The following is a 14481-nucleotide window of genomic DNA, read 5'->3' on the forward strand; positions in this document are numbered from 1 at the left end:
TTATATAAAAGCTCAATGTAAATATAAGATCCTAAAAGTTTTTTTGTGTTGATTTTTGGCTGTTTTGTCCTATTTCGGACTATTTGCTTGATCGATCTTCTCTTGATTGGCGCCAACTTATCTTTGGGCAATACAAGTTAATTACACTATGTACAACCGTGTTGTTGGTATGGAGGCGAAATGTGCAGCTTATTATTCCTTAGAATCTGACAAACGCGACCAGAAATGCATTTCTTCATAAAATGCATTTCTTCATAAGGTACGGAATAGAGAAAAAAAGTGTTATAGAGAGAAAGTTTAAAGATCTTCGTAAAAAGGAAATATTCCCTCTAAGACAGTTTTTTAATTTATGAATCATAGTTTGACTGAATCTTAAATTAATTTGATCTTAGATCCTCCGATTCTGTAAGAGAGACTCATCGCCACTTTGCTGCAGTAACTATCAAAACCATAGAAGTGATTGAAGCGTTGATTCGGTCGATTTTAATGCCGTTCATGCCACTTATCTTTAGCTTGTATCAGGGACCACTATATTGCTTGTGGTGCCAGTGTATAAAGTTCCTTCTTAACAAGTTAATTCTGGACCAATTAATCATATTCCAACTAGATTCTTGCACCAATCTAGTGATTAAATATTAAAAAAAAGGAAAAAACTGTTCGTGATTCTTACTATTTACAACTACGCTTGTCTTTTCCTAAATAATTACCTAATTCAAATGACATTTTAGGTTATGGCTCATTGAAATAATGTGGGGTGAGGGGCATGTCGGGCTAATTTGCCCATTGAATAAAGTGTAATCAGGAATTCCAAGAGAATGTTGCCTAAAAATGTTGGCCTATATATCAAAATATCACCAACTAAATAACAATGGAAGAAATAGAGGGAACTTCTGAGGTGGGGATTTAAAAGCAGTATCGCACAGTGGAATAACTTTGGTCAGACTGGTATTTTAGAACAAAATTATTTTGAAGCAATTAAGTTCATTCCCACTACATTCTTGAAGCAATCTAGTGCGTAAATCTTGCAATACAAGAAAAGAAAAAAAATTTTTTTTTAGAATTTACCCAGTGAATAAATTGTAATCAGAAATTCCGAAAGTTAGTCGGTACGAAAGTCTTTCTCGTATTCTTGTACTAATTTTATGTCTGTTTCCAGAATTGTTTATTGCTCCCATAATTCCTTTCCTTTTAGGTGGCGAGGGGGGGGGGGGCTGTCTTTGATTTTTAAAAGCAATAAATAGCTTAATTGCCTAGGAAGTTTTGGTAATACAGGTTTTATGAAAACATGAACGTAAAGATTTTTTCGGATATAAAGCAAAAATTCGAAGTGAGAACAAAATAGTAGATGAAAAATCCGAAGGGGAAAGAAACATTTGCTTGAAGAACGAACAACGAATGTACTTTAAAACAAACATGGTCTTTGATGAGGGTATACTATTATGTGATTGCTCCACATCTTGGAAAAATAGTCAAAAACCTTTAGGTTTTGGTTATCTACTGGAAAAATATGTTTGGTTTTATTCCATCGCGCCTATATTTTGCGTTTCGTTTCACTGAAGTTTTCTGTCCGACCAGGTGAATATTGTGTTATATTGACAAATCAAACGGCTTCTACACGAAACTAGGTAGGCCTACTAAAAAAATATATATATGCTTCTGAACTTTGCATAATCTTTGCATTATGAAAATTATTCACCGATATATTAGCATCTTATAGACCTGCGTTCCAAAGGCACTTACAAGAAAAAGTTCTGTGTTGAGCTAGGGTTCGTAACTTAAGGTCAATTGCCGGCTCTGGTGTGCAGTAGCAAGAAGAGTTTGTGAAAGGAGTTTCGAGTAACTGTAGTTTAAAGCTACTGGTTTACTTGATAAACGACCGTAAATCCTGGATTTTGATTTGGGAACAATAGAAAGATGACAGCTTGGAGTTTAGGCTGAAGTGTTTGAATTCTAGTTTGAATTCGTGAAAAGTGCTGGAAACAAGACATATTTCAGAACCTGGTCACTCAATTAAAATCAGGTCCACATCTTCTTAGATTTTTATGGCACTTGCCCGTCGGCCAAGTGACATATAACGATCGCAATTTCTGTCCGTCGGTCCCGGTTTTGCTACTTCTAGATAAGCTAGGACGATGAAAGTTGGCAGGCGTATCAGGGACCAGGCCAGATTAAAATAGTAGTTGCTTCCCCGATTCGACCGTCTGGGGGGGGGGGGTCGGAGGGACGGTTAATTCGGAAAAATTAGAGAAATTATTTTTTTAAAAATGTCTTGACAAGCATGCATAGCGCAGGGCATATGGTGTTGATATTATACCCCGAAGGTCGTAGGTTCATTTCCTGGCAGAGACAATTCTTATAATTTCTTTTCTTGCTATGCCAATTTTAGTATTAATTTTTAGTTTAATTTCAGAACCTTTTTAAAATGTCTGGCCTTCACTAACACTTTTACCAAAAATATCAAATTGGATCACGTTTTGTGGTGATTAAATATGGAATTTGCTATAGTATGGACTAGCAAGCGTAGGAGGAGCTAAATCAAGCGATGGATTTAAAGCGATCAAAAACTATAGAAAAAGCTATTCAGCTTCAGAGGCAGAAATTCCGTGCAGTGGTGTTTATCATGGTAGCCTCCGAAAAAAACATCACCGCGATAACATTGCAAAATGTTGGCTTTCCGACCTCGTCACAAGTGCCATGTGAGCTCTTGGCTCTTGTTTTCCAGTCTGTCGCATATTGAAAATGTGCCTTTTTTATTCATAAATTTAATATTTTCTTTTAGCTGCTTGGATTCGTCAATTGCTATAAAGCCAGTTTTTGATAGATTTCAGTCGGTAGTTATTACGTCAGGAACCCTGTCACCCCTGGACATGTACCCAAAGATTTTAGACTTTCATCCAGTGGTAAGCGCGTCTTTCACTATGACGCTAGCAAGACCTTGTATCCTTCCAATGGTAAGTCAGAAAGGCTTAGATAGAATTTAGTTTGTCATCTAAGCCTAGACAGACTTATTTTCACAGACAATACGTGTTATTGTTATTATTGATTTGAAAACCTATTTTATCAAACAGAAAAAAGAAACATAAAAAAAAGAAACCAAAGAAAAAAAAACATGCACAATTCACACTAATAAACACTAATGAAGACAAAAACACCACTGAAGATAGTAGAATCAGTTCAAATAATGCAGAAAAACGACGTAAAATCAAATAGAGCTATTTTGAATACTCCTTTTGGCAACCCAATGGTGGCTTAGTTTCAATAAGCAGGTGTTGTACTTTTTTTCTTGTTACGAGATCAAAGAATCAGGAGTATCATATTTTCACGTAAGATAAGAATTAGGAGTCGACGGAGGGCATTTTAAAAATTACTTTACGAAACGGGAAGAGCTAAGCGATATATGGATTTTTTGGAAGTGGTGAATATTTTCTGGATCTGTGCAGCCAGTAATTCAGAATATCTACTTAAACAGTTACACACTATTTTGCAACATACTACACGCTTATATTGACTCTTGACTCCCCCTAGCCCCCATACCCTCTTATTGATGTTGCTAATAATAATAATAATAACTGTTTTTATTGCCCACTAGAAACATTAAAATGTTATAGCTTGGATTCGAAAGAAAAAGAAACAACAAAACGATCATATTTGCCTAGATATACACAAAAATTTGCACAATGATATTGAAAAAAACTGTGGCTTTCCTCCAGCAAATTACCAAAATCTACCCAGCTATCCCATAATATGGGATATTATGGGAAAACTATGGGATAACTTGGCGTACTTATATAAAACAGTACGAATTACTTTTTACTCTTCTCCATAAGTAACCTCAAACAAGGCACTAAACAGTACATAATGGGATCACGAACGCGTTATAAAGGAGGCTCAATACAGTACGGTTATGGAGAGCCTTAGCTCTTACAAGCGTTCCATAAACGCTTCAAGTCTTAGAATTAAAATGTTCAAGAAGTGCAGAACGCATATCTTTTAAATCTGACAAAATTGGCAAAGCTAGATAACGTCTTGTAGGCATAAAATTAATAACTTTTGTCGTCTAGCACATGACTTTGTGGCTGATAATTACGAAGAAAACCACAAAATCTCACTACCTCGCCCTTACTCGCATTGAACTCCAGGCCTGTGCAAGTGTGTTCTTCACTCAAATTTTTACAATTTTCTTCAATTTGATATAACGACCTACTCAAATTTAGAATGTGTCGGATAATTTAATAACGATAGATTGGGACTAAGGAAAATAAAACCTGTCTGGATTTCCTTTTGTGCAGATATACCATTATTATTGTAAATGGGTTGCGATGGAGGTACACCCTGACAAATTACTTTTCCCAACAGAATTAAATACTTTGAAATAAACCTTCCATTAGACGAAGGCAATTTCAACCTAACCCCAAGCCGTCTATACATGTAGAAGGCACTATAATACATCCATAATAGAAGGCATTATTATAGATCCGTCTAAACCACGGTGCCGAGTTGAAACAAGTATTTATGGATATATACCAAAATCGAACGCCCTTCTCACATAATGACCTGTAAGGTATGGTATTCCTCTAATTTCATTAGTATCAGTTTGCGCATTTGTGAGGATTGCATGGGCATATTCACGACTGAATTCCTTTTTTAAATTCAAACTGGTTATTAGGCGCAGAACATACGGAATTTACCTCATCAGCTATGAGCAGTTTTAGCAACTTTCAAAGTACTTGAGACACCATAATGGGTCGCTACGAACTGTACTTAGATGGTCGTTCACCTTTCTTAGTGACAGGAGCGATTGAAGCGACACAAAATGCATCTGGAACAAGACGGATGTTAAAAATAACTTGGAAGGGAATTTCTAAATGACGCATCAAACTATAGCTCTGTATAATGTATAATGGGCAAGATGAATTCCACAAAGATTATCCACGCCTCGCGAGTACTTTTTTTTTCAACTTTAGAATAGCAACATATAGTTTAGGAACTGTGAAAATGTGACTTGGGCCGACGGACAGAGGCCCAGGACACTGATCAAGCTCAGAGCCATATTGAGCTTCAAGGAGGTGCTAAGTCACTCATAAAATAATCAATCCGACCACTTTCATTCAGAGTGCTTTGAGGGATGTGAAATGTTTAGCTTACAATTCATTGACAATTTTATCTGTATCTATAATATAATAAAAAACTTAGCATCAACCCCCCCCCCCCCCCCAAAAAAAAACAACAACAAAAAACAACTAATTTAATCAGGTAAAAAGATCGACCCTTCTAAACTAAAATCATGGAAACCCAATTTCTAATAAAAATAATTACAATATCGGCTTTGTTTACTGATTCCAGATGTGCAACAGTCATTACTTTTAAGTTTATCTATAAAAAGGTATTAGGATAAGAAGCAGCTTAACTTTCGAAAAAGGAGGAACATTATTCAAATTAATTTATGCTTTTGACTTTCCATTTAAGACCAAGCCCTGTCGGATACGCGTTGCATTATGTTTTCAAATATCGATTAACTTATCAACTCCAAAATTAAATACTGCATACATGATGTTTTTGCTCGTTTTAAGTTTGTATACTACATTATGTTTTCTTTTTGAAAAATTCTTGTGTTTTATTCATTGTTTTTAAACCTAGCATTCTAATACGCTTAAGATTTCCTATTGTTCTTGTTTTATAGTAAGCTTTTGCTTACCTGCTGTAGTAACTTTACGAGCTAAATCACTTTCTAAACTTAAATTAAATTGCGAAAGTTTTAGTCTTGCATATTACATTTCAGTTCTGTGATCTTGAGGTAGCAATTGTCACAAAAGAAGGTAATGTCAAAATATCTATTGCGCTTTTTTCTTCAAAAGGAGGATCAGTTAGTTTTAATTGACAATAAGCTTTAAATCAGAAATTGAGAATCACTGGAAAATAATAACTTAGTATGTAAGATAAATGATATTAATAGTTAAAATAAATGACTAATGTGAGGCAAGTTGATTCTTTATTTGTAGCCTTTATTTTTTAAAGATAAAAATTGTTTTATTGTTGTGTTGCTTTGTTTAGATAGTCACAAAGGGAAATGACCAAGTAGCCATATCCTCGAAGTTTGAATCAAGAGAAGATACATCAGTGATTCGAAACTATGGAGCATTGTTGGTTGAAGTTGCTCGAACTGTACCTGATGGCGTTGTGTGCTTTTTCACGTCTTATAGGTAAGAAATGATTAAACAAGATCGGTTCATTCTTAGCTTATTAATTAACTAATTAATTAACTTTATGAACCTCATTAATTAATCCCATTAAAGAAATCTAATAAAATTAACTTAATTAATTCTAAAGAATCAATTAACTCTTAATTCTTAAAGTTTCGTATTATTTCCGTGACCTGATAGAATTTAAAGAGCCCAATTGATTTAGAAATAACTCGTTTGCACTGTCCATTATTGATTTACCATCGATTTAATTTTATGGAATTTTATTTGAATTGTTCGATATTTAATTGAATTCCAATGTAGTAACAAATGAGAATAGGGAGAATATTTTTCAAGGATAAGTTTTGTGATGATTCTTGTTATTACAGTAGTATAGTTCTCACCTGGTGGCTCAATAATGGCAATAATAATGCTGCTTTTATTCATCACCTGCGAATATGGGACTCTTTTAAGAAATACCTAGAATCACAAAATTTTGCCCGTAAATCTATGTCTTTAGATAGAAATTATAATAAAACAAAATGAAAATATGAGCCGCCAAATTAAGCCTGCTCTGCTACTGAAATGAAACTTTAACGAAAACAATATAAAATGTCATATTACAACAGCCAGTGAAGTTTTGTCGTTTAAGGTGGGCAACAATCTATTTTCAAAAAATATAAATGTTTTGTCAACCTGTATTGACTTGTCATTTTTTTGATCCATCATTGGCGGTAATAGAATGCACTTCGGTACCTAAAACAAAGAATTGGGGATTTACCAAGGCTCTACATTTTTTGTCTGAAATAAACATGTTTAGACGGGGTATAATAAGTTGATGAAAATTGTGTTGGAGATAAACCTGGGGAAATGTATTACCTTACATCAGAAGACTCAGAAATCTACTTTAAACCGGAGAACCTTTTGTAACGTTAAAGTTAAAAGCTTCCTAGTCTGTATGTCCATTACTTTAAATAAACTCCTGCACTCCTCTACTTAAATAGGAAAATGAAAGCATAAATCAAGCCATTGAAGGTCAAATAAAAAGGAAAGAATAGTCATTGATCGCAGCAAAGACTTTTATCATATGTATGGTGAAAACCCGGTGATGTAAACGGCTAGAGCACCTAGGTTTGAAGAGATCTATTGATGATTTAATTAAATTCTATGGATTAAGAAAAGAGGACCGGAAGAATATTTTTCCAGGAAATCTTTTCCAGAAATCAGTGGCATAGTTCTCGCCTGGTTGCTCAAAAATGGCAATAATGATGCTGCTTCTATTGCCCACTTACGAGTAATCACAAAGTTTCTTGCAGGGTCACCCAAAAAGATTCGTACCCATATTTTATTCGATAAAAAATTCATTTTTTAACAAATATCCTTTCTGTTGCAGGACATGAAAGGTGAACCTTTGGATGATCGTTTGCAGCTATAGTTACCCTAAAAATGTCTTGGACCAATCAGCAGGAGATGTTCTCCCTGGAGATCTATTTTGCGACAAAATCATACCAGAGTGTACAAATTCAGTTTCAAAAACTTCCATTGTCGTAACTTTCCACCAAAATCACGATTGTTACTTGGGTTACGTAATTCAGTGAGCATGGGACGGTAGTGGACTTATTTCTAAAGCCACAGGGGTAACTTATTCAGGCAGGAAAGAGAGTGCAAGGAAAGAAGAAAACATTGTGGGAACACGCCACAGTGACTCCCTTGTCATTCCGAGTTCTTGGCTGTGTCTACGTACTGATTTTCTAGGGCTGCGTCCTACTGAGTCCCTTACTGCAGCAATTTTTTCTTCTTTCCTTGCACTCCTTTGTCATTCCGAGTTCTTGGCTGCGTCTATGCACTGATTTCCTAGGGTTGCATCCTACTGAGTCCCTCACTGCAGCAATATTTTCCTCTTTTTCCAGCCTGAATAAGTTCCCCCTGTGGCTTTAGAACATAAGTCCACAACTATTTTGGAAAAATTCGTCCAAAATAGGTCGCAAAATAAGTTGCGACAATTGAAAAGTTTTCGAAACTGAATTTGTACACTCTGGTATGATTTTGTCACAAAACAGGTCTCCAGGGAGAATATCTTCTGCTGATTGGTCCAAGACATGTTTGGGGCAACTATAGCTGCAAACGATCATCCAAAGGTTCACCTTTTATGTCCTGCAACAGAAAGGATATTTGTTAAAAAATGGATTTTTTATCGAATAAAATATGGGTACGAATCTTTTTGGGTCACACTGTTGTAATCGTGGACTGTCTTACAATTTAAGGCAAATACAAGAACTTACAAATCCTGGTATTAATATCGAATATACCCCATTTTTAAACTTTTTTATCTCCCGTTTTGAAGACACGTACAGCTTTGGTTCTAAAAGTATATCAAACATTATAAAACGTTAAATCATCATAGATTTGACAGTGATTTATTGAATAAATTATTCAAGTAAATTGTTAAATAATGTAATTTTTCATTTGTTAACTGTAATAAATTAAATGAAAATTTAGCTACTAAAATTTAAGTCATTTAATAGAAATTAAATGAAGCTAAATGAAAATATGAGCCATCAAATGAAGCCTTCTCTATTCCTGAAATAAAATTTCGAAAGTAACTGAAAACAATATAGAATGGCACTTCACCATAGTCTGTGAAGTTTTGCCGTTCTAGCTGGGAAACAATCTATTTTCAGGAAAAATATATGTTTTGTCAACTTGTTTCTACTTGTCATCTTTTTAACAAATATCCACCGTTGAGGATAATAGAACACACTTCAGTACCTAAAATAAAGGATTAAGGGATTTACCAAGGCTCTACATTTTTTGACTGAGATATTCATGCTTAGATGGGGTATTATTGGTTGATGAAAATTGAGTTTGAGTTAAACCTTGGAAATGCATTACCTTATCTGAGGAGACTTAGAAATCTTTTTTAAACTGGACAACCTTTTCTAACACTAGAGTTAAAAGCTCCCTAATGTTTATAAACATTGCTTTAAATGGACTCCCACGCTCCTCTACTTAAATTAGAAAGTAAAAGTATTAATCAAGTTATCGTAGGTGAGATAAAACGGGGATAATAGGTATTGATCGTAGTATGGTAAAAACCCTATGATGAAAACCGGAAAACAGCTAAGACAGCTAGGTTAACCGAACGCCAAAGAGAGCCTCCGATAAAATTCTAGATGGATCCTTCTTGTATTTACCAAAAATTTACCGACAGGACCCCAATAGTAGGCTACATAAGACAGAACAAATAATCTCCTTAAAGTATTGTCCTTTTTCATTTTTTTCTGTTTTTCATATAAGCTCGACTTTTTTTAATCAACAAAGCATATTTTAGTATATCGCATCGCTGTAAGGTAATAGCATATTGAAAATAAAAATGTATCTGTGTAAATTTTAAAATTTCTTAATTTTATTAACAGTTTTGTAGAAGCAGGCAGCTACAAAATGTTTCATATCTGCCCAAAAAAAACGAAATATCCTTTGGCTGAACAGACTCTTATTTTAGTATTATCGTAGTATGAATATTGTTAATAATTTCTGAGACCAAACTGGCTAATCATGATAAAACATAAAAACGTGAAGAAAGGCTGAAAACAAGGGCAATAAACAGCCAGTGAAAAGTTGAAAAATTATTCAAATATTTCAGTCAAGACCTCCGCTTGACCGTCCTCAGTGCAGAATAAAACTAATAAAAATATAAAAAACCAAACCTTAAAACAAAACACAAAACTAAAATATGATGACCCTTTCTTAGTAACGGTGAAAGGGTAACTGAATAAAAAAACACAAATCTAAATTACATTTCACAATTTCACCTTACTTACAGCACTCTTAAAGGCTAATCGCTTTCCAGGTAGATTATCATCAGATACTTTATTTGATTGCACAACATAAATATGTGCATGTATGTGAACACGATCAGAATTAATAATTCCGTCATAAATGGAACTTAGAGAAGTTTCTCCAATGTCTATATTGAGTGCTACTTTTTGGTGTATATATCTATTTATAGAAAACCTACGCATAACGACAAGTATTTGCATTTTTTTTCAAACCACTCTCCCTGCATAAAAAGAGGAGTAGTTATTTGTTTGGTTGACCGAGTTATAAGAATTTTTTCGGAGCCTCGCATAGTCTCCGAATTGAACTATATTAAGGGCATTTTATTTTGCAATGGGAACCCCATAAAATTACTTGAAACCATTATAGAAAAAAGGTAGAAAAGAAGTCATCAACTCCACAAAATCCCAACAGGTATCTTCCCATTGATGGATGAGAAGAAACTTTTCACTGTTCTACCCTACATTCCAAAATAAACTGACAAACTGAAAAGAATCCTTAAAAAACATAAACTTAATGTCACTTTTAAACATTCAACTTCAATACAGAGCTTTTTCAACAGTGGCAAAGATAAAACCAACCTCTTTCTGGGTAGTGGTGTTTATAGAATTCCCTGTTCTTCTGGCCGTTTTTATATTGGAAGAACCCAACAGTAATTAGGGGAGAGGTTATTAGGACATAGATCCTCAATAGACAAGGCCATGGGGCTACGCCAAAGGCCTGAGATTTTTTATTCTGCCTTGACTTAACATTTTTACGACAATCCACACCCTTTCATCTTTATTTGACAACACCTCCATTATTGCCCCCGTTAAAGGTCTTATGCAAGTTTCCAGGGAGGCAGTTGAGATAAAAAGCTTATACAGCAAAAGGTAGCACTCAATATAGACATTGGAGAAACTTCTCTAAGTTCCATATATGACGAAATTATTACAAATGATCGTTTTCACATACTTGCACATATTTATGTTTCGTATTATCTACCTCGAAATATTATTGACATATTATCTACCTCGAAAGCGATTAGCCTTTAAGAGTGCTGTACGCAAGATGACATTGCGAAATGTGATTTAGACTTGTGTTTTTTATTCAGTTACCCTTTCACCGTTACGGTTCGTCCGTCAGTTACCTATACAGTCGTCACGGTTAAATTACACACATTGTACAGATTTCTTACTGTTTACCTCCAATGCCATTTATTCTCCGAAGTAGAAATTTTGTCTTGAGTCTCTAAGTGTGTTTTACTGCACTTACTCATACAAATAACTAGTATTTGGGGTAATGATTTGTCCAGAGGACGAAATACATTCAACAAAAACTCATGTTTGTATTTATGAACCTACAGGAAACTTCCTTTTAGATACATGGAGACAATTGTATCAGCATGGTATGATCAAGGTGTTATGAATCAGTTGCAGCGGCACAAATTGGTGTTTATTGAATCTCAAGATGCTGCCGAAACAAGCCTAGCACTTGTTCACTACATCAAGGTACTTACTCGATTCTTTTCTGATCGTTAAGTAACACGGCTTTTTCAGCCTTTTGAATCTCTGCAATAATAACAGTGGGTTAAATCTTTACCTGAACATTCCTTTTAAGTAAGAAACTAGTACTTTGTTATGTCTACCTTTTATTTTTAGACAGAATTTGTTTCTGCCAAGCTTGGCCCCAAAAACTGCTGCTCCTGCTTTTAAGTTAATGATCCGGTCGTTACCGCCAGTTCTCCTGACCTTAGATAAGACATAATATTAACATCAAATAATAGTACGGTCTGACTTCGAATAATGGTCTGTGCAGATAAAATGGCGATATGTTGCAAAAAGAAGTATTTTGTATTTGAGCTAGTATGTTGAACTCGAGACTGAATCTCAATATTTGTCTTATTTTAGGATATTTTCATTACATTTTTCATGTAATTAGTCTGTTAGTTTCAAATGGGACTTCTCCACAATTGTGTACCTCCTTTTGCTTTTGTGCAATAACTCCATTGTTCAACTTTTTAAACCTCCAGATCAGCAAAAACAAGAAAACATTGGTTTGATTTTGTTTTATTTATTTTTTGCGAGTGAATACAGTAACTGTACAGTGTGCTAGTTGACATCTGTTTGTATTTTCATTCCTTTTTCCTCGTTTTTGCTTTCTGAAAGTACGTGTAAGAGTTTTCCTGAGCAAGCTTTTATATAATAATAATAATAATAATTTACTTATAACCCGCTAATAAATACAGGAGAAAAGAGGATTACAAAGAAAAAAAGAACGCAAAAAACCGAAAACAACGCAAATACAAAAACCCAAAAACTTTACAAATGGAGAAAAAGAAGGATGACCCCGTGGTGCTGCCTGAGCTTGCCAGGGGCTCACTTAAGTGAAGTGAAGCTCAACTTAAAGTGAAGTAACTCAAGCTTATTTGTCATATCAGATGTGCTATAATGATGAGTTAAGTTTTGGTTCCGTGTAAGTGAAGGCAAATAAAGAAGGAATTTAGATATTGAAAGTAATACGAGTGCAGACGTCTGGCATCTTAGCAGACTAAAAACATCAAAAGGAAAAAGCATAGTATGATCACAAAAAGTTGAATATTATTTACGCAAAGTTTTTAGCTTTTCGCTTAAATTTTCTTCTATTTGCTACAGTTTTAGAATATCCAGCCGGATTTTTTTTTTATAGAATCATCTACAAGTGTATTACGCATATACATAATGCTAGAGCATAGAGAAATACCAAGCCATTTCAAAGAACAAATAATAGGAATAATGAAATCAGAACATTTAAGTGGGAGTGCCAGTGAACGGGAGTTAAAATATAAATATTCGCATTTTTCTGTATTTAAAGTTAAACCATTTTTACCAATTGAATCACGAACAGTACCCGCCATTTTATACAACGAAGATTTCGATCGGCTAATCAGTAAAATATCGTCAGCGTAACCTAAATATGAAATATCAGACATTCCATTGTAATAAGTTGACCGAATTAAGGCTAAAGTGAAAGCTACACACATCTTAAAAACATGCGGTAATAGGACTCTTTGGCCTACGCCATATCGAATATAAATACATTCCGCAGGGTTTAATTTAAGCGGCAAGTATGCATGGTATACTCCCAGTACACTGGGAAAATAAAGCATGAGTATTGAACAACACTGTCAAAAGTCTAGTGGGCATATATGAATCTCATTACCATGTTCAGCACAATCCTTCAAAATTTTAGCCAGTGCCTGATGAGCATGAACACAGCCAATGCCCCGCTGGAAACCAAGCTGATTGTCGCTACTTTTGTAAGCAGAAGTTAGCGAAGGTATAAGGACATGCTCGAAAACTTTGCTAATTGTACATACTACAGTTATAGATTGGTATGAATTGCAGGCCTTAAAGTCCTTTCCACGTTTCAAAATTGATTACTGAACAGCAAAAAAAAGTATCCGGAACAAACTAAGACGCCACACACATGTGAAGGAGGAGCTGGCAGCGTTACATGAGCGGAACTGAATCAGTGTTAAAGTTGTGTTTGGAAATACCATCAATTGCCAAAGTTTTTATAGCATCATTAACATACGATAAAGTAACATGAAGAATATCAGCCTGGACTAGTTTCCGAGAGAGAGCTTTATTTAATAGTTTCTTAAAGAACTAATGAACCTTACAATTCACTTTAGTAAAAATAAGAGAATAATGAGAGATACATCTGTCAGCGGGAATAGTAGACGTAAGGTCACTAGTATCAACTTAGCACTATGAACAATTTTATTCCACTCAGATTTAGACTTAGGAAAATCCATACTGCTATATCGACACTGGCGAATCTGCTTCATTTTCGTCTTCTGTATAATATCAAAAAGATTTCCTGGGTCTACCACGAGCAACCCAGATCCTAAGCCACGTTTTCGTCTGGTTTTAAACTCTTCTAATATCAGGGACAATGCTCCAAATGGGTTTTTGCATACCGACATGAAGCTTTTCAAGAGGCACTGCAGCTTTTTCGGTAGCTTTTAGACAACAGATGATACTATGGTAATACACTTTTAAATCTTGACCTTTATTGGGAGAATAAACACTGAGCTGGAGTAAAGGCGAAGGAACTTTCTGTGACGACAAAACCAACGTAAGTGTAACCAGATAAATATCCCAGTTGGTCTTTTTCCAATTACGTCGATAAAACCGTTTAGACCGTCTTTCTGCTGTTGGGCAGCCAGTAATAGAGACAAAGGTAAGCAATGGGAAGTGATCTATATTACTGGTATCCTCGTTCACCAAAACTTGGGGAAGGGATATATCAGAACCCAAAATGCAATAATCGATGTTAGTTTTCGAACCAGATTGATGGATATAAGAAAAAGGTAAATTCATGGGCACAATCTGAAAGTCGTCCGGTAGAGCATTCCATAAAGGGACACTACTAGGACAGCTACTGGTGACGTTAAAGTCAACGAACATCACCCAGCTAAAACCTTTTGAAGTAACACTGG

General features: G+C 34.9%; 1 protein-coding gene across 1 annotated transcript in view; it reads left to right on the top strand.

Moving 5' to 3' along the window:
• The window catches only part of LOC136029450 (general transcription and DNA repair factor IIH helicase subunit XPD-like), a 69549-nt gene that overhangs the window by 42334 nt on the left and 12734 nt on the right, over positions 1–14481 (top strand). The window contains exons 10-12 of the mRNA XM_065707862.1: positions 2780–2951; positions 6052–6200; positions 11377–11506. Coding sequence (XP_065563934.1) covers positions 2780–2951; positions 6052–6200; positions 11377–11506 — 451 coding nt within the window. The remainder of the gene's footprint in view (positions 1–2779; positions 2952–6051; positions 6201–11376; positions 11507–14481) is intronic.

The sequence above is a fragment of the Artemia franciscana genome, chromosome 7 (genome assembly GCF_032884065.1).
Source record: "Artemia franciscana chromosome 7, ASM3288406v1, whole genome shotgun sequence".
In the NCBI taxonomy this organism is placed as follows: domain Eukaryota; kingdom Metazoa; phylum Arthropoda; class Branchiopoda; order Anostraca; family Artemiidae; genus Artemia; species Artemia franciscana.